General features: G+C 37.9%; 1 protein-coding gene across 9 annotated transcripts in view; it reads right to left on the reverse strand.

Annotated features, from left to right (window-relative positions):
* Positions 1-20711, reverse strand: part of AIG1 (androgen induced 1) — a 481448-nt gene that overhangs the window by 412394 nt on the left and 48343 nt on the right. For all 9 annotated transcript variants that reach the window (XM_082730812.1, XM_082730806.1, XM_082730810.1 and 6 more), the window contains exon 2: positions 4606-4761. In XM_082730812.1, coding sequence (XP_082586938.1) covers positions 4606-4761 — 156 coding nt within the window. The remainder of the gene's footprint in view (positions 1-4605; positions 4762-20711) is intronic.

Here is a 20711-nt window from a genome sequence, read left to right on the forward strand (position 1 = left end):
TCTTCCTCTTTTTCTTTACCTTTTTGTTTGTTTGCTTGCTTCGTTGCAAGTCTTAGCTGATTCTCTTAGCTAGAAGGGTATCTGCTAACACAAAAGTCAACAAACTCACAGGAGACAAAAGACATTCTTGGTTTGATTGCTCCTAACAAACTTCAGTCCTTCCAGACCACATAATGTCATAGAGTTATTTGTAATGCTTCTTTAAAAGGGTGACAGGGTTCAGAAATAAACTGCACATGGTACAAAGAGCCTCCCATGGGTTATCCCTGCAAAATGCGTTGCAAGGCTTTGGGAGTGGTGGTGGTTTCCGGCCATTAGTGTTACTAAATCAAGGCCAGCTTTGCATTTCTGGGCATCTACACAAATCAGGATGATACATGCTATGTTCACTCAAGCAACCCCGCTGATTTCTTCAAGGTTACGCTCAAACAAAACTTTGAGCCAATTATCTTTGATTGGAATGCTTCATTATTTTTATATATCCTAGAGATAGAGTCCATGAAGTAGACACTTTAGGTCTATGGGTCACAAAAATCATATTTAGTGCTTCATGCCCACATAAAGCAATTACTGTCAACTCTCAATTAACCTCGTTATCGGAGGAAGCATTAATGGAGACAATACAAATCCTAGATAACCTACCCATGTCTTTCTTGTTGCCATAGTTGCAGCTAAGATGAGAGAGAGAGAGATAATGGGAGCACCAGGCAAAGCTTGGGGTTCAGAGGTCTCTTTAGGAAAATTTGAGTGGAGGTGCCACTCTGCCCCTTATTATGCCCCTTGTCTCTCTGCCCTGCATCAGGAAACAAAAATAACATGACTTTCCCTGCAAACTTCCAGCTGACCAACAAAAGGTGAGAAGCAGAGGAAGCCAGGAGAAAGTGGGGTGAAGGGGAGGTACCCTGCGAGGCTGGCAATCACCAGCAGTCAGAGCCTGGCGGCCTCTGGGGACCATAGGCAGGTTCTCAGCGGGGGCTGTGCACCTTGGTCTTTAGGAAGCTCCAGCCATGTTCAAGACTCTCGGGCACTGGGCAAGTGCTCGAGTGTTGTGCTCTTTCGGATTTTGACTATCTCAACCAACATAGGAAAAGGTGTTTAATTATAAATGCCATAATTAATCACTTGCACACATGATAAGCATTCTTACGCTATAGATGCCTATGGGATAAGGACATTTCCATCAAATCAGGTTGCAGGCATGCATGCTCCTCCCATCCTTCAGAAGAAACGTCCCAGGCCAGGAGCCACAGGAACGGTAAGGATGACCCCTCTTCACGTGATTTCAAGTGGTTCTGCTCCAGAAAGGGTTTTGCCATTTTAACTAGGAAGAAAAACTTCAGTGGTAAAACCACACTGAAATTCCAGACACTAGTGAGTAACTAAGGGTCTGGCAGAGACACAAGAGGGGCAGAAGAGCACCTCCGAAGTCACAGCAAAGACGAGAGCACACCAGAAAGGAAAGCTAGGACGTTAACTTTGGGAAAGGAGGCCAAAAAATCATAAAATTATGTTTTAATGAAAAAACCGTGTTAAAATGCTTATAAAGAGACACATTTGTGTCCTTTGTAAATATGACTTTGCTATAAAATGAATGGGGACTGGCTGGAAAGAAGCTATTTATCAGTTTTTTGCCTCAGAATGAATTTTTGTGTATTAGCTTGAGAAACTGGGGAAATAGATGCAAAAACTCAAATAACAGTAAGAAACAGTGGAAAACATAGGAAAATTTCTGGAGAATATAGGCCAGAATTCTCCCTAATACCAAGGGGAGACAGAGACAGAGAGAGAGAGAGAGAGAGAGAAAGCAATGTAGCAGAGGGACCTCAAAAAGTGCAACCCAGCAATCCCACTACTGGGTATTTACCCCAAAGATACAAATGTAGTGATCCGAAGGGGTACGTGCACCCCAGTGTTTAGAGCAGCAATGTCCACAATAGCCACACTGTGGAAAAGAGCCCAGATATCTGCCACAGATGAATGGATAAAGATGTGGTTCATATATACATATTACTCAGCCATCAGAAAGGGTGACAGCTTACCATCGACAATGATGTGGATGGAACTGGAGGAGATCACTCTGAGTGAAATAAGTCAATCAGAGATTGATTCATGAGATTATTCGCTCATATGTGGAATATAAGAAGCAGCACAGAGAGTCATAGGGGAAGGGAGGGAAAACTGAACGGGAAGTAATCAGAGAAGGAGACAAACCATGAGAGCGGCTTAACTATAGGAAACAAATTGAAGGTTGCTGGAGGGGAGGCCGGTGGAGGATGGGGTAACTGGGTGATGGACGCTGGAGTGGGCACGTGATGTGATGAGCACTGGGCATTATATGCAAGGGTGAGTTATTGAAGTCTATATGAAGTGGAGATGTAATACTTGTTGATGTAATGAAACAAGTGATGTAATATTTGTTAACTAACTGAATTTTAAATAAAAAAAAAGTTCAAGAAAAAGAAAAGGCAAGTGTCTGTAAAAGGGAAATGACTCAGGATAACAGGGAAGATTACGAAAAACGTGAATATTGACTCTAAAATATCAGTGGATAAGCCAAAAATAAGAGTTAAAGAAATAAGTGAAGCTGTTCATCTGACTGATTCATTATTCTTTAAATTCTTCTGCAAAGCTCATCAGGGTGGGAAGGGGCATACCCCTGGAATGAAATGTGATGTGACTTCTGGGTTAAAAAGGAGGGGTGAAATTAAAGGTATAATTACTTCTCGTCCCTTTTTCAAAACATAGAGAAAAGAACAAAAAATAGTGAAATAGAGTAAAGTATCAAACATGATCAAGCAAACAAAAAGTCCCCCATCCTTTTTACAAACCATGAGGCGCACATGGACCAAATTCAGAAAGGACACTGGAAGCTGACGGGTATCTCGAGTCTCAAGCAGATGCAAAGTTTCTGGCCAAAGTGATGTCAAAAATGTCTAAAGGGCACAGGCAATCTGCCTTTGTTGAGAGTGCTAAGAGGCACAGTTTAAGCCCTAGAGACAAAGTTTGATATGGCATAACAGAGGGAGAGGCAGAGCTAAGAGAAAATGTATTAATACTGTATTCCTATTTACTTTTGTATTGTGCTACTGTATTCCTTCTAGCCAAGGAAGGCTTCCAATGACATGCCTACAGAAATTCCAAGGGAATAAGCCAGTAAAAAGAAACAAAAGACACGCAGGCTTGGATTTTCTAGATAATTCTTTCATGCACAGAGTATAAGCCTTTTATACCTTATGCCCATGGAAGTTTTCTCTTCGATGATTATTCTGATAGAAAGTATTTGAATTTTATATGTCAAGTCCAAAGAAGGAAATACTAAATAGTATGGAAAGCATCTAACTGTCAGATTAAGCAACAGAATTTGAGAGATTTGCTAGATGGTTTCAATATGAGCACCCATTTATTTTTTCAAAGGAAAAAGATGAAGGAATGAGCAGAGGAGTGTGATCAGATTACAAGAATCTCCTTGTGTTGCTTTCAAGAGTTAAGGACTACTTCATCCAAGAAAATACAATTCAGTACACAGGAAAAGCAATTCAGTGATAATCTGGGTACTCACTAATTGGTCTTAGAACAAGCATCTTCTGCCAGTTATAGATCTGGAAGGATTTAAAAAAAAAAACAACTTTCTGATTCTGCCTAACATGGACCTTGGGCTTGATACACATTCTAGACCAGATCACCGGGGTCTGTTTTTTTCTATACAATGGCTGGCAAGGAAAGATCTGAATTTGAATTAGGTAACACGCGCTTCCTTGTTTTCACAATTTGAGATTTAGAGGAGTTCTCTCCCTCTTTTCCTGGTGATCCATAGGTTAATATCTATAGAATCTCATTGGACTCTGGCCCTTTAAAGAAACATGGTTTATGGGCAGATAATGGATGATTAACGGACTTGTGAAGGAAGTCAAACAATGGAGGGACTCTAACAGAAAATAATGAAAATCAATGAAACCAGAACAGACCCAAACATAAAGCAGCATTTACTTAAGCGATATTAGCCAATGGCACAGTCGGGAGGGCAAAGCAGTTTGAGCTGACTTCCTCTCTCAAAGTTTAAAAAATACTAGAATGGTCATAGACCCAAGGACCATACATTTTAAGTTTGGGCTGCTCAAGACACTGCTATGCGTTGAACTGTGTCTCTCTAAAATTCATATGTTGAAGTCCTAAATCCCCAGTATCTGGGAATGTGACTGTATTTGGATCTAGGGCTTTTCGAGAAGCAGGTAAGATTAAATGAAGTCAGTGAGGGGTCCTAATCTAATATGACTGATGTCCTGATTGGAAGAGGAGATTAGGGCATGGACACACATGTGAGGAGATCATGTGAGGACACAGAGAGGAGGCCACTCACTGGCCAAGGACAGAGACCTCACAAGAAATCAGCCTTGCGGATGCTTTGATCTCGGACTTCTAGTCTCCAGAACTGTGAGAAAATAAATGTCTGTTGTTTGAGCCCCCAAGTCTGCGGTGCTTTGTGACAGTAACCCTAGCAAACTAATTCACAAACCTGCTCTATAACCAGCCCTTCTTTTTCTCTTAGAAGTCTGAAATAGGACCCAAGTTTCTTTTGTGGTTAGATGCATTCTACATCATACTCACAACCCCAACAGGAAAGGCCAGGACGGCTAACATCCAGTCCCGGAGAGAGATGAGCTTCTTGAGCTGCCTTTCTTGTTCTTGGTTCCCACTTCCTCTAGTCAGGAGACTGGAAAGATCAGTCAGCACGCAAATGCCAAAAAAGACAGCCTGGATGACCTGGAGGGAGACAACAGCTGGTGTTAGTCAGGAAGATCTAAGGAGGCCCCAGCTGTAGGACAAGCGAGCAACAACTTTATGACAGACATATGATAAAAGAAGACCAGAAGCATACTTAAAAGACTAACCCTACCAAAAAAAAAAAAAAAAAAAAAAGAAAGAAAAAGGGAGATATTTACAAATTGCTTTCATGGGTGCGAGAATTCATCCTAAGAACACTGCTTCCATTTTTGCTCACCTCAGGACACATGCGAAGTAAGCATGCACATATATATCTAAATAGGCCCAACAGAAAACAGTATCAAATATCATAATGACATGTCCATATTTTGAAAATATCATATCTATGATCTAGTTATATTGACTAGCGGGGTTTAACAAATATTGAAGAAAGACAAAGAAAAGAATCAGGGTAGCCTGAATAAGAAACAAGACACTTTTTTCTGAATGTGAAGAACTCTTCCTATGCTTTAATCTCCTAAATTTAGAAATGTTCTTGCCAAAGCTTTTAGTCCTTGAGTCACAATCAAATGAATGCAATAATCAAAACTTATACAGAGCGATTTTCTGTTGTCAAACCTAAATGATAGGACCTCTTTCTCAGGTTTTCTGTTTTTGTGAAATAAAATCTTCCCAAGGTAATATAAACAAAGATAAACCACACCTTATTCCCAAAAAAGCTTTCAGTTTTACATTCCCAATCAATTACTAATTAAATTACTTACATCAGCTATGTGTAACTTGGACTATTACAGGGAGGACTCTGAAACACTAAATTCAGTAATCTGTGAAATTCCCTAAGTGGGGGCAAAAGTATTAATGACCCAGAGCTGTAAGTAGAGGCAGGAAACGACTGTCATGTAGCTTAGCAAATGATAATTCAAATTATGCAAAGGGAAGAAAATACATTCCTTGGGCTTAAAAAGGCATCCATTTAGCACCAAGAATAGATTCAGGGTAATTTTTCTGGCTTCTTTAACCAGAAATCATTTACTGATGGTATGTTTATAAGAGATACAACTTTACTCACTACTTCTTTAGAAAACAACAAAAAGTGTTGGGTAAATGTCCATGTTGGCGGTGGAAAGAACTTGTGATTCAGTGGATGAGAGGATGAGTTCCTCACTGAGGCACAGAACAAAGGGATCAAAGACCCTCACAATCACGTGGTTCCATCCTTTAGCATAGTACTCCACACTCAGATTCTCAATCATTCTGTTCAAATTCTTATGTAAGCCATTTTGAAAATTCTGAATAATGGAGATGCCATTGCTGACCTTAGTGAAATAAAAATCCTGCAGTATTTTTACATAAAGTGCAACCACTATGGTCTTCCAAGCTCCCCAAATCCTGCCATTATTAACCAGTCTTAGCTAGAGTAATGTTCTCTTCCTTCTCATACCTTAGCTTGTCTTATAGCTTCAATGACTTAAGGTTTATTGGTATTCTTTCTACAACCAGAAACACCAGAGTGGGAGAAGTGGAGTCTGATTACTGAGCATGGCCCGACTGAAGGGGTGGCAAGAATCATGTTGTGATGACCAGACATAATTTCAATGACTCAGGGAATAATTTTACACTTAGGAAAACTTTCTATACCATATCTTATCACTTTAGATGTTTGATCTTTATGTCAACCCTAAAGGGTTTTGAGAAATTGGAGTAGCCCAGCTGGGGAATAATAATCTCCATGCCAGTTTGGTCAGTGAACATAGGAAAAGGTGTCCTACCTGATCAGTTTTTAGGGAAATGCAAATGTATATGACAGTGAGATAACATTTCTCACCTATATAATTATCTGTAATTTTATTCTCACAATACTACTGGTTATATAGATGTAGAACAACTGGAAACCCTACAGTGGGAATGCAACTTGGGACAACCCCTTTGAAGAATACTTGGCAGTATCTAGTGATTTAAAGATGCATATACCTTATTATCTAGTGACTTCATTACAGAGGGTATTCCCTTACTGGAACTGTCATACATGTGTTCTTGTCAAAAAGTTCTTGTCAGAAGTTAGTTTCTGCATTCATTGCTTCATAAAAGTCAGCCTATATGTCTCAATTTTTGACTGGATAAATAAACAATGCTATATCCATACAATGGAATTCTAAGTACATATCTGTTTTTCATTGTCACAACAAAACATTAAACAATAAAAGAAAACAAAAAAAATGCTACGTTTTGCCAGCATTAAAATAAATTTCAAAAGAATGCAAAGATAGTTTTAAGGATGCATGTATATAAAGTAAAATATGAAGAAATCCATGGAATTAATAGCACTGAATTCAGGTAACTCTATAAGGAGGAAAAGATTTGGGGCACTTGGGTGACTTAGTTGGTTAAGCATCAGCCTTTGGCTCTGGTTGTGATCCCAGGGCCTTGGGATCAAGCTCATGCTTCCAGCTTCCTGCTCAACAGGGAGTCTCCTTCTCTCTCTCTCTTTGCCCCTCCCCCTGCTTGTATCCTCACTCTCTCTCATGAATAAATAAGATCTTTAAAAAAAAAAAAAAAAAGAGGGTAAGACTGGAGGAAATACACAAGGGCCCCAACTGTATCAATAATACTTTATTTCTTAAGTTGATTATTTAGGTATATAGAAGTTTATTGTATTATTTTCTATGTACTTCATTATTATGAAGTATTTCCAAATACCTTAAAAATAAAAGGTAAACAGAATGGTTTTCATACTTTGGAGATGTAGTTGGCTAGTCTCTTTCAGCTATTATGCTTCTAACTCAAGTTTCCTCTATTTTAAAGATGGGCTAGTAATTGCAGGATTTAGTGAACTCCAAATGAAGTGAATTTTAAATTTCATGATCAAGTAACTGCTATCAGAGTTGCTTTCCCAGTATAAACAACTAGACATTTGTGCTAAATATAGAAATCACCTTTTTCATATATTGAACTTTTTCCTCTGCAATCAGCCAAGAAATCTTTTTTAATTAAATGGCTCACCTGATGAGGTCAGGCCCACCTTGAATAATTCTCCTTTTGCCACATAAAGTATTGTAATTACAGAGTTGGTTATACTCACAGGATTTTACAAAATCCCATGGGAGGAGATTATACAATGGTGAATATCACTGAAATTAATTTTATTATTCCATATACCACAAGCTGTGGGTTAAATAATTTTCAGAGCTCATGCAGAATGGAGAGTTATTCAAGTTCTGACCAGAGAGGCCTTACTGACTACAACAAGCATTCAGTAGAGACCTAAGAAGTTTATTACCTAAATAGTGATGTTAAAGTAGCCTTGAAATAAAAGCTACTTTACATCCACCCCAACAATACTTCAAAACAATCATTTAAAAAAAGCTGATCTACAAGTAACTTAAATACCTGCAAAAACAAAATTCTACAATTTTTTAAAGATTTTTATTTATTTATTTAATTGACAGAGATAGCAAGAGAGGGAACACAAGTGGAGGGAGAAGCAGGCTTTCCATTTAGCAGGGAGCCCAGTGTGGGACTCGATCACAGGACCCTGGAATCATGACCTGAGCCAAATCAGACACTTAATGACTGAGCCACCCAGGCACCCAAAATTCTACAATTTTTAAAGAAATATATCAAAATCCAGACATTTGACAATATCCAACATTATAATATTCAACATCTAATCAAAAATTACTATATTTTCCAAGAAGTAAAGAAATCTTTAACCAAGAGGAAAACAGAGAAATAAAAACAGATATTGAAATGACAGAAATATTGGAATTAATAGACAGGAACATAAATCACTAAATTAAAGTAAGTTCAAGAAGTTAAATGAAAATAAAAAAGACATTAAAAAGAACCAAACTGGGAGTCATAATCTCAGGGTCCTGGGACTGAGCTCCACATTGGGCTCCCTACTCAGTGAGAAGTCTGCTTCTCCCTCTGCCTCTGCCCTCCCCACTGTTCATGCTCTCTCTCTCTCTCTCTCTCTCTCTCTCAAATTAAAAAAAATCTTTAAAAATTAAAAAAGAATCATAAAAGAACCAAACTGAACATTTAAAAATTAAAGACACTGTCTGAAACTTAGAAGTCACCTGGTGGAAATAATAGCAAATTAGACACCTGTAGAAGAAGAATTTAAAAATTGAATATAAAACATCATAAACTATTCAAAATGAATCACAGAAAACGATTTACGGGGTGCCTTGGTGGCTCAATGGGTTAAAGCCTCTGCCTTTGGCTTAGGCTATATGATACCAGGGTCCTGACAGAAAGCCTGCCTCCTCCGTCTCTCTGCCTGCCTCTCTGCCTACTTGTGATCTCTATCTGTCAAATAAATAAATAGAAAAGAAAATTGAAAAAAAAAAGAAAGAAAAAAATTTTAAATATCAACAGAGTCTCAATGAACTGTGAGAAAATGTCAAAAGGAGTAACCTATGTGTACTGGAGCCCTAAAGGGGCAAGGAGGGAGAGGGAGGGATCTAGAAAAAGTATTAGAAGAAATAATGGCTGAAGTTATTCTAAAACTTCATTAAAACTATAAACCCACAGATCCAAGAAATGAAACAAATGGAATACACACAAAGAAAACTACATCAAGGCATAGCACAATCAAACGCTGAAAAACTAACACTTTAAAGCCACTGGAGGAGGGGTGCCTAGGTGGTTTGGTCAGTTGAAGGTCCAACTCTTAATTTTGGCTCAGGTCATGATCTCATAGTCCTTGGAGCCAGCCCTACGTCAGGTTTTGTACTCAGTAGGGAGTCTGCTTGAGGATTCTCTCCTTCCCCCATTTGCACACACATGTGCTCTCTCTCTCTCTCTAAAATAAGTGAATAAGTCTTTAAAAAAAATAAGCATTGGAGGAAATAGATATATCACAATCAGAAATATAAAGATAAGAAACTTCAGATTTTTCATGTTAAACAACACAAGCCAGAAATCTATGGAATGATATCTTAAAGCCCTATAAGGGAGAAAATTTCTCAAAGGTGAAAGACTTTTTCAAATTCTACAAGAATTTATTGTCACTAGAGTTTCACTACAAGAAATGTCAAAGGAATGGAAAACATGATACCAATTAATTTCAAATCTATACACAGCAATGATAATTACTAAAAATAGTATATATGTGGGTAAAATATAAAATATTTATCTTTTAATTTATTTTATTTTTTAAAAGATAATTGACCAATGCAAAAATATGAGAACATATTGTGAGGATTTAAACACATTCAGAAATAAAATTACAGCAGCACAAAGGGAAGAAATGGGAGGCATGGGTTGTTAAGTTTTTAATTTTATATAAAGTGGCACAATACTATTTGGCAGCAGAGAGTAATAAGTTAAAGTGTGTTCCATAAACCCTAGAGGAACCACTAAGAGAATAAAATGGAGATCTTCAGCTAATGCATTAGTTGTCTGTGCTGCATAACAAATTACCACAAATTCAGCAGCTTAAAACACCAACAGTTTGTTCATTCACAGTTCTATATTTCTGTTGGATGCCTGGCTTCTATGCCATCAAAATCAAGGTATTGGTCAAGCATGGTTCTTATCTGGAGGGGCAAAAAAAGGAGCGTCTAAGCTCACTCTAGCTGTTGGTAGAACCCAGTTCTTTTTTACTATAAAACTGAGGTTCATACTTCATTTTTACGTGTTGGCCAGTCATTTTCAGCATCTTGGATCTGCTCTCCCGCCCTTGTACCTGATCCCACCCCCCTATCCTCAAAACCAGCAACAGAACAGCAGATTCTTCTTGTACTTCAGATCTCTCTGACTTTCCCTTCTGACATCAATTTTAAAAAGCTTTCTGCCTTTAAGGGCTCATGTGATAAGATCAAGCCCACATGGGTAATGTCTACTTCTTAAGGGCAGCTGTGCCATACATAAGGATACATAATCAGAGAAGTTATAGCTCATTAATTCACAGGTTCTCAAGGTTAGACTAGGACATCTTTGGCAGCCAATTTAGAAATTCTGTCTATCACAACTAATAAGTTAATACGGAATATAAAATGGAATACAAACAGTACATTAGGGTAATCTAAAAGAAGGCAGAAATTGGAAAAAAGGAAGAACAGCTAGATGAGACAGAAAAAAAAAACAGTAAGATCTCAGACTTTAACCCAATAATGCCTATAATTACATTAAATACAAATGGTTTAAACTCTCCCAACCAATATCAGAGATTGACAGACTGCATTTAAAAGACAAAAAGCATTTTAGGGGCACCTGGGTGGCTCAGTTGGTTGAGCCTCTGCCTTCGGCCCTGGTCATGATCCCAGGGTCCTGGAATCAAGCCCCACTTCGGGCTCTCTGCTCAGCAGGGAGCCTGCTTCCCCCCCACCCTGCCCCGCCTGCCTCTCTGCCTACTTGTGATCTCTGTCGAATAAATAAATAAAATCTAAAAAAAAAAAAAAAAAAGAAGCACTTAAAGTCAATAGGAATGGATTTGTTAAAAGTAAATGGATGTAAACATCACTTTTAAGAATGCTGGAATGCTATATTAACATATAAAAAAGTAGGTTTCAAGATAAAGGATGGTACCAAAAATAGAGAAAAACATTTCATAATGATAAAAGGACAATTCCTTAAGAAAGTATAATGATCTTATAAAGCAAAAATTAATTTAATATGGGACTGAATTACTCAGTAAATGTCTAATAATAATTTAATGATAAATAATTCACTGATTCTTGGGAAATAAGTGCCTTTATGAAGATTTAAAAGAAAAGGAGAGGAGAGACCTTAAAATGCAAGGGGGAGAAGAAAGAAAAGGGAGGAACAGAATCTCACATTCGAGAAGAGAAAAACGAAAGTAAATCCACAAATATAAATGTAATAAGTCTGAGTTTGCCAAACTTGGAAGATTGACTGTATTGTGAAGTCTTACGCCCTTCTACAGTTGAAGCACCTTCTTATCCCGTGGTGTCATCTGACACAGCAGCCCCCTAACTATTATCTGGTAGCTCTCCCTGTCCCTCTCCGTAGACCTCTCCACCGGGTCTCCCTGCCTTGTAACCACAGTGCTGCCTCCCACTTCACCTGAATTGCCATGGAAGACTTCCCCAATGAGTGTGTGGAGATCAGGGAAAAGAAGTACCACAAAATGATTTTCTACTCCTTTCCAACTATCAGGAGACTGAGAGAAAATTGTTGGGTTTTGTTAGTTTTTTGTTTGTTGTTTTGTTTTGTATTTTAACTCACAGTGGCTAATTTTCAAAAGATAATCCCTAAATATTATAGAACAGTCCACCATTCTCTAGGGAGAAGCATGGACAGACTTTTGTTTATGTTCCTCATTTAAGCAGTCAGCCAATACTGTTAAGCTAACACTTTAGATCTCTGCTGCTTTAAGAGAATTTGATTTGAGCTGACAGGCAACCAATCGCTTTAGAGACATTGTACTCTATTGCCTATCTGTATCATACTGTCCACTGCAACTTAAAATTCATTAACATAAGAATGAGAAAGCCCTATGGAGATGCACAAGTGAATCTTAAGTAGGATTACCTTGAAGCATTATTTGGCTCCCACTCTGCAGAGCTGGCATTTCCAAACCATCAACTCAGCATGACACACATATACACCATCTGGCTTGAAGTTCTTAACAGGCTGGTTGCTCTTATTATTTTGTATCACGTGTAGAAATGAAGTGGTCAAATGTACCGTATCACTCCAAGAAATATAAATAGGAATTTATCAGAATGAAAAAAAAAAAAAAAACTCAGGATATTTTGAACTCACTCTAGTATTTGTTCCTCTAAAATGTTCTCTACTGTTGAATAATTTCTTCTGCATCTTCTCTCCACCCCCTCAACTCTCTCTGTCAAGAGATAATACATTATTTACGGAGTCATTTTAGGTCTAGGATTCATTTCCACTAGTATGGAAATGTACCCAAATTCCATTCATATTTTTATCTTTTCTTACCCATAAGTGGATTTTATCAAATTAACTTAATATTACTTTTCTTTTTTCTCTGGAATGCACTGAACTATTACAATTCTGTTTCTAGCATAGGGCAAATTCATTAGACTTCTACCATTTAGTCCCCAACATATACGATATGGTTTATCCAGAATAGGTTTTATTTCACTTCGTTAGGATCATCTTCAATGTCCTCAATTATATGTAATTACACCAAAGATTTAAAAGAAAAGGAGAGGAGAGGAGAAAATGTCTATATATTAGGTTATGTCATTACCATAATTATTTGCTAATCTACATTTCCATCTAACAGGCCAATTTCAGGCAAGAATAAAGAATGCACCAAAGTAAGAAAAGCAGCATTTTACATAAGAAATGCAAATCACTGTTTATATGAATTTTTAAAGCACAGTATGCTTCTCTTGACCACTGGGAGTAAACTTCCAATGGCTTGTATGTATCATGTACCATGTTTTGACTATATTGGATTTCATAAGATTAACATAAATATTACCATAATATTTGAAAATGTTGCCTATTTTGAAGTTAATTTAGACACAGTGGACAGAAGAAACAAGACAACTCTAAGGAGGTAGCAGTGGACACTGGAGTGATGTGGATCAGGGGCTGAAAGAAAACCAGAAAGAACAGATGGAAAGAAGGCAATAAGTTTTTCAGATGTCCTAAGGGAGGGCCTGGAGGAAGCCCCTGTATAAGGATCAGAGCATTAACTAAAGGGAAATTTAGATAAAAATGAAAGCGATTCATGGCAATATCTGTGTTCAGTGAAGAATAAATTTGACTGAAGGAGTGAACATGTGGAAACGATATAAGGGCCATAAAATAGCAGTACTATAAAACACAATCTTCAAGGAATTCCCCCCTCTATTCGACAAATAGCATATTTTTTAATAGCACAAAATTCCTTCTTCTTGTTATTAAGATAAAGTGTGAATGCCCAAGGGATTTCAGCACCACGAGACAATGACTCAGTATGAGGTCAAATGAGTGAATTCTGCAAGGATATCCTTTGCATTTGTTTCCAGTGTGTTCCTTGCCTGAGACATCTGAGTATCTGTAGCAATTCTACAGTCCCAGAAGTCCATCAGCTACAGGGACGTAGCCATCAGTCACACATTTGGACGCTACTCTTTGGAGAAATCGATGTCTTTAAAACTACCACAGACTCTCTCATCCACGGAGATTGTACCCGTCACATGCACTGGCTGGTGAATTTTCCTCTACTGCCTGCCCTGAACAAGACAACGTGGTTCTCACACTAGTGACTATAACTCTGGTTTTCTAAAACATTTAAGTGATGTGCTGTAAGCCCAAGGTTTTTCAAGAAATCTTCACCACAAACATTTTTGAGGAGATGGACTCACTGCATCCTCAAGCCCGTGGTTTTCAAAATGTGATTTAGAATCCTTGCCCATGTACGCAGACATTTACCTCATACTGCTCTATCTCATTACTGAAAATCGATGAAGTAAGCCATAAGTCACCACAGGCAAGCAATCCATTCAGACAGACAGAAAGAAAAATAAGCTTTTCAGTCAGAAATAACGCACTTCAATGAGCAGCTTCAGAAAGGAAAGCTTGTCAACAAAATTCATTACAAGATCACGTAATTGCTTTCAATATATAACGAGCAAGGAGAACAGTCGTCCAAAGTAGGCATTTGGATATGCTTCACAAAGTAATGGGTGCAATCACACCATGTTCCAGCAACAGCCCGCTAAAAGTACAGTGGGGACCCTTCCAGAGACTCCATTCGAATCTGCAAATAATGAGAGAAAATTCCCTTCGGGTGTTCTCACTTCGTTTCACTGATACATACTATGAGCTACTCAGAACCTGTAGGCTTAAAGACTTTTTAAACTATTAATATTAACACAAATCCCTTTTTAACACCGAATTAAACACACCATTGATTTATTTAACAAATATTTATTGATCACTGTGTACAAAGCATTTAGTGAACCAGTAATGCAGAAATGCGGGTTATGAAGTGATCGTGTGTTGAACTGCAAATGTGAATGTGCTTAGAAGTGTTTAACCTCTGATCTGGTGGAATCTACATCTGTTAAATACATGATATCTAGATGTAAGCACAATAATAGTGATAAACAATTACTGAAAAAAATGTTGTGTCTTAACACAAATCTGTTCTGGAGTGCATTATCTGTCCTAACATCATAAAATGTGGTCCCACTACCTTTTTCCTCATTTCAGCAGAAGATGATTTAAGTGCCAAATGTAATCATTAAAGAGCTAGATAAATCTGAAAACTACATTAAAAAGGACCTTGACCTGAATTAAGACCAAATTAGATCTTAACTGATTAGATGATATAGAATCAAATAATCATACATAACCTGTGTATAATCTGTATATAATAAAATGAGTTACACATATTAAGAACACAAGCACATATACATATGAATTTGTGTTAATAAAATCAATATGAAGGTGTGACCCCTGTTCTTAGAATTTTCTATTGTCAATATTTAATAATCTACTGATTTTGATCTAACATTGAATCTACACAAAGTCTATGTCTATACAATTGTCGATAACTATTTGGCAGGAACTGATGGCTAACATAGTTACGAAGGTGCTCTGTTTCTAGATACTGATTTCCGCCTTCAGAAACACATCTTTCAGACAAAAATTTCTGGGTGGCTTTGAGAGATCTCACTCCTTATCAGCCAGTATTTGCTCAAATTGGCCAGTGTTCTACCATATTCACTAATTCAATATATTATTTTGAAGTTTACTATTAGAGAATGAAAAGTAGAAGATGAATCATTCTTTTCATGTCTATTGTCCACTATTTCATGTAAGACTCCACAACATTTGCCTCTAGACTGGAAATATTAATGAAATCCCAGAGCCCTTATAGTTTGAGAAAGTATGAAGCTACTATTCAAAGAGTCTTCCCACCATCTAACGTAAGTGACAATGAAAATATCAGACAAAATTAAAGGTCTCTAAGACATTTTAAGATTTCATTAACGACAAAAAAATTAGATAATGCCAAGTAGGGGAGACGATATGGAACAAATTAGTGGGAGTGTAGCTTGGTTATATCGCTTTGAAAAACAATGGTATTACCTAGTGAAACTGAGGATTCGTATACCTGTGAATGGTTTTATGTACATCTGGAGTTCATAAATTGGAATGAGTTTGGAGATTTAGGTATAGGCTTTTATCCTTCAGTCTAGTATGGAATTAAAGAAAAAAAGATGTGGTACCATTATTTATTATACTAGGAAACAAATAAATATATCCAATTCTCAGTTACTTAGGTAACAAAATAAATACAGCCATTATTTTTTTAAAAGAGTTTATTTACCTATTTGTCAGAGAGAGAGAGAGCACAAGCAGGGGGAATGGCAGGGAGAGGGAGAAGCAGGCTCCCCACTGAGCAGGCAGCCCAATGCAGGACTGGATCCCAAGACCCTGGGATCATGACCTGAGCTGAAGATAAATGCTTAACTGACTGAGCCACCCAGGTGTCCCCAGCAATTATTTTTTTAATGAAGTTATTACTTTTAAGTTTCTCTTAAGAAACAAGCTTTTCTTATAGGTTCAAAAGTAATCTAATGAACATAATTTTGAATCATAACTAAAGTATAGTATGATTTTACAATGTAATATGATTTTATAGTTCTTTAAAGACTTGGTGACAATTAGAACTATAAGTTTATGTTGAGTTTTAGAATTGAATTCATTGATTATTCTTAAAAAATGACAGGTTTACTATAAAGAACATTTGAGCTATCGTAGGAGAATAACTGTAAGGTGTAACAAGAACTCTTAAAAGGTACTCTGTGGCTCAGAGAGACTATCTAAGGAAAGAAGAACTTAGAAGAAGCTGTCCTTCTCAAGGATGGGCTTCAGAACTCACTGGAAGAGGTAGGTTGCAGCCTCTTGGACAGTGGGAAAGTTCTCTGGGTTGACTGAGCAAGATCTGGTCCATGGTCACTAGGCAAGGAAGAAGTAGCCTTCCCAGATGCAGGTGAGCCTTGGCTGATGTGCGGGAGCAGGGATGGTGCTGAGCAACCATTGTGGGCAGGAGACTGGGAACCTGAGAGGCCCTTCTTGGGAGGGCTACAGGGACATGGTCAGTAAGGGTCCACACTCCCCTGCCTGTGACAGGGGAGAAGTAATACTAGACATCCTTGTTCCCAGGTGGCAGATCCATGGGACAGCAGGTAGAACCAGTAAGTAAAACCCCTTCCTCATGCCATGTCCCTTCAGCACCCTCCATTTAACGTTACTGTGAAGGAGAAAGTCTGGTCCATTATGGAAAAGCAGATTTTACAGGGTTAATCTGGAGCTGAGAAACAATATATATTCATTTAACTCACCACGACTTCATTGGTATTTAATAGCACTGATGACACTGTTTCATTTATTCTAATGAAAATACAGAAGAATCAGGGATGAATATTTGCTTTTAATTATTCAGCCTGGCAACATGAGTCCTACCTGACTTTGGGCCGTTTAATTATTTTATGTCGTCTTCCATAGAGAGTAAATTAGGAAAACCAATGGAGATATTATCTTAACATTTTAAATATGGTAGAACATTCAAGATGGTCTATTTTTGCTACTAATTTGTGAGACTTGTGTTAGGCAGAGAAGGCTAAAGTGAAGGGCCAAAATGAAATATTGCATACGTGCTGAAATTTAACCAATCATTATCATGACCTTCTTGTACATTCCAGAATTGTAATGATAAAGAAAACAGAAAACAACCCAAATGTGCACAAACAACCATGGATAAGTAAATAGAGATATTAGAAAAATAACATGGCGGTGAAAATAGTTACCTGTATCAACATAGGTGAATCCTTCAAGCATAATGTTGAATAATAAAAGTAAGCTGGAGAAGATGGAAAAGCTATGATATTATTTAAATACAGTCTTAAAAGAACTGAATAATAATCCACGTATTAGCCCAGGAATACACATGTGGTAAAACTACAAGGAGAAGACAATGATAATAAAATGCCACGCACAGCCGTTAGACCTCCCTCTCCCCTTCTCAGTGCACAGCTCAAGTCCCCTTTTACCTTGTTTTTCTGACCACTTGATTCAAGTATAATGAAATCATCAATAGTGTTGCTGTTTTATAAATTCCTGACTCTCTCATAGGCCAGTGAGGGAGGGTTTGGCTGTAACACAATATTGCAACCCTTGAGATTGCCACACCATGTGGCATGTAGTATTAGTACCCATTTGCCAATTACAGAATTAATCACAGTGGTGACAGCCAAATGGGTGGCTGGGAGCCTGACCTGGGACTGGTAGAAGGATGGCATGCAAGTGCTGAGGGTCCCGTAAGGAAGGCTCTGGCAGAGCTATATTCCCACTGACCTGACCTGCTGTGATACTTGTTTGCACTTGCGCATGGTGCCCTAATGATAGTGCATCCAAATGGGATCTAATAGGTTTGGGTGTTTGGAAGCAAGCCCAGAAAGACCCTAGGGCAGTGAAGGGTATCAGGAGATGAGTAAGGAGAGACAGATCACGGGGTTTTGGCTGGCTGCAGAAAAATCAAGTCGAGAGAGACAGAGGGAGAGAGACATAATGGGAGTCCTTTGCCCAGTGGGGGCGGTCACCTGTCTGGTGGGAGTGAACGCACTGAAAGATGGGAGACTGTGATCAGAGGAGTTCGAGGTCGAGCTGTTCTCGATGACAACGAGATCTGAGGGAGGCTGTAGTGTAGCACCAAGCTCCAGGCTGGTGATTAAAAATCAGCAGAGTTGAGGACAAAATGTGTTGTGAGGAGTGAATTACATGTACTAATTATGTTATTGTAAATGTGGGGGCAAAAAATTAAAAAAAAAAAAAGTTAAAAGAGACTGGAGTCAAAATACAAAGAAACATTGATCCTAAAAAAAAAATCAGAGACGTTTTAGGAATGCATCAGTGAAGTATATCGATATGAAATACATCTCTAGAACAATGAAAAGTAACCGAGTGTCTTGCATCAATTGGAATATAAATGGTGGCGGCTTTCCTTTTAATTACATTAAAGTGATGCATCTTCTTCTGACCTTACCGCATTTCTGTTCTCATCAGCAAAGTGTGTGTTTCAATGCTAATAAATAGAGCCAGATATCAATAGCTAAAACTGTACGTGGAGAGAACAGTATAAAAACGTTGATGAGTACATATCATTTTGATACATCAGTTTGATTTATACCTCACAGAGGGATAAAACTAGTCTCATCACCTTTGTTATGGATGGAATAAAGCAGGAAAATCCAAAATCCTCTGGAGAAGTTCCAGCAGGTATTAATAAAAATACACATTTCTTCTAAAACTCTGGAAGAAGTTAAGTCAATACCATACATCAAGAAGTCAAATAAAATTAAAAAGTATAAATTCAGGAAGAAAAAACACATAGAGCGCTAAGAAATCAGAGCACAGGAAATAGTATTTTATGTTGCTTTATAAGGTACATAATTTTGAAGACAAGCAATAATTTCCTCACTAGAATAATAAAAATCATCAGCTCTTTGTTACAAATGGAAAGTACAAATTTGTACTAAATTTTCAAGATAGCTAGGAATAACAGGGTTGCTGGGGGGTGGGAGGGTAAGGATAGGGTGGTTGGGTTGTGGACATTGAGGACGATATGTGCTGTGAATTGTGTAAGACTGATGATTCACAGACCTGTACCCCTGAAGCAAATAATACATTATATGTTAATAAAGATAATTTTTTAAAAAGATGACTGGGAAAAACAACTTTATGGACACTATCTTGTTCTGGGTATACTAAATTTAGTAAAAAGCCATTTATAAATTTCTAAGTGATTCTGAACAAGATTTCTCTGAGAATATTTTTTTTGTCTAAATCAGAATAATCAAGAATAATATTATTTGAAATAATTACCGCAAGCTTTTGCCAGTAGAGAATCAAATGCTTACTTATGGTTTATGAGAGTTAACGCTTGTACAGTGAAGCCTTCTATCACTTGCCAGTGATAAGGTTTTGGTTGCTACCCACAGTGCTAACACAGTGGTTCTCACAGCTTCTCCAAATAGCAAGCAGTGACTATTGATGGCAATTTTGCCTGTAGGTAATGAAGGAAGGAAACGAGAGAGCGGTGGAAGGGGAAAGAGAGAATGGGAAAAATGAGTAAGGAACATCCTTGGGAGAAAAGCTTTATGTCACATTGTCTTAGTCTGTTTGGACTGACATAGGAAATACCATACACTAGGTGGCTTATAACCTACAAAAACTAATTTCTCACAGTCTGGAGACTGAGGAGACCAAGATCAAGTCCCGGAGAAAACCGCATTCCCAGACAGCCATCTTTTCACCGTATCACCTTACCTCTCCCTGGAACCTTGTATAAGAGCATTCATCTGATTCATGAGGCTCTACGCACTCGACTTAATCACCTCCCAGAGGTCTCACCTGCTGATACCCTCACACTGCGAGTCAGAACTCAACACAGAATTGTTGGGGGTGGTGGGGTAGGGGCTGTAGCAGATGGAGGGGACCCAAACATTCAGGCTGTAGCAAATACAAAGTTATAACATGATCAGATACTCTAAAATATATATACCTCGACCTCAATACAACATAAGATGTTCAATTTTGTCAATAACTCTCTTGATCAGAATGCAGCCGCTAAAGGTTAGGGTTTCAAACTCGTAAATGCTAGAGAATATGGTGGACAAGGAGGAGCTAATGTATCCATCTTTTCTATCGTTAACAGACGCGGCACGAGAGTTGAATTGAGAGTATTATCTAAAGGTGTTCAACAGATCAGGTCAGATTTACCGACTGTCCGTGAGGAAGCTTACATGCGCTATATATCCCATCAGCCTCAGTCACTTTTTTAAAAAAAACCCACTGTTGATGCTGAGCCCAGAACAGAGTATTTAGTCAACATTACAAAGCCCAACTTTTCTTCTGTGACTTCAAGATACCCTGAAGGAAATCTCCCCAAATGCAGAATCAGAAATAATCTTTCTTTTAGTGGCATTATTTCCCTTTGTTATCCTGTGATTGTGTTAATCACACCAATCAGTTCGCTGAAT

The sequence above is a fragment of the Mustela nivalis genome (assembly GCF_964662115.1).
Source record: "Mustela nivalis genome assembly, chromosome: 5".
Taxonomy (NCBI): domain Eukaryota; kingdom Metazoa; phylum Chordata; class Mammalia; order Carnivora; family Mustelidae; genus Mustela; species Mustela nivalis.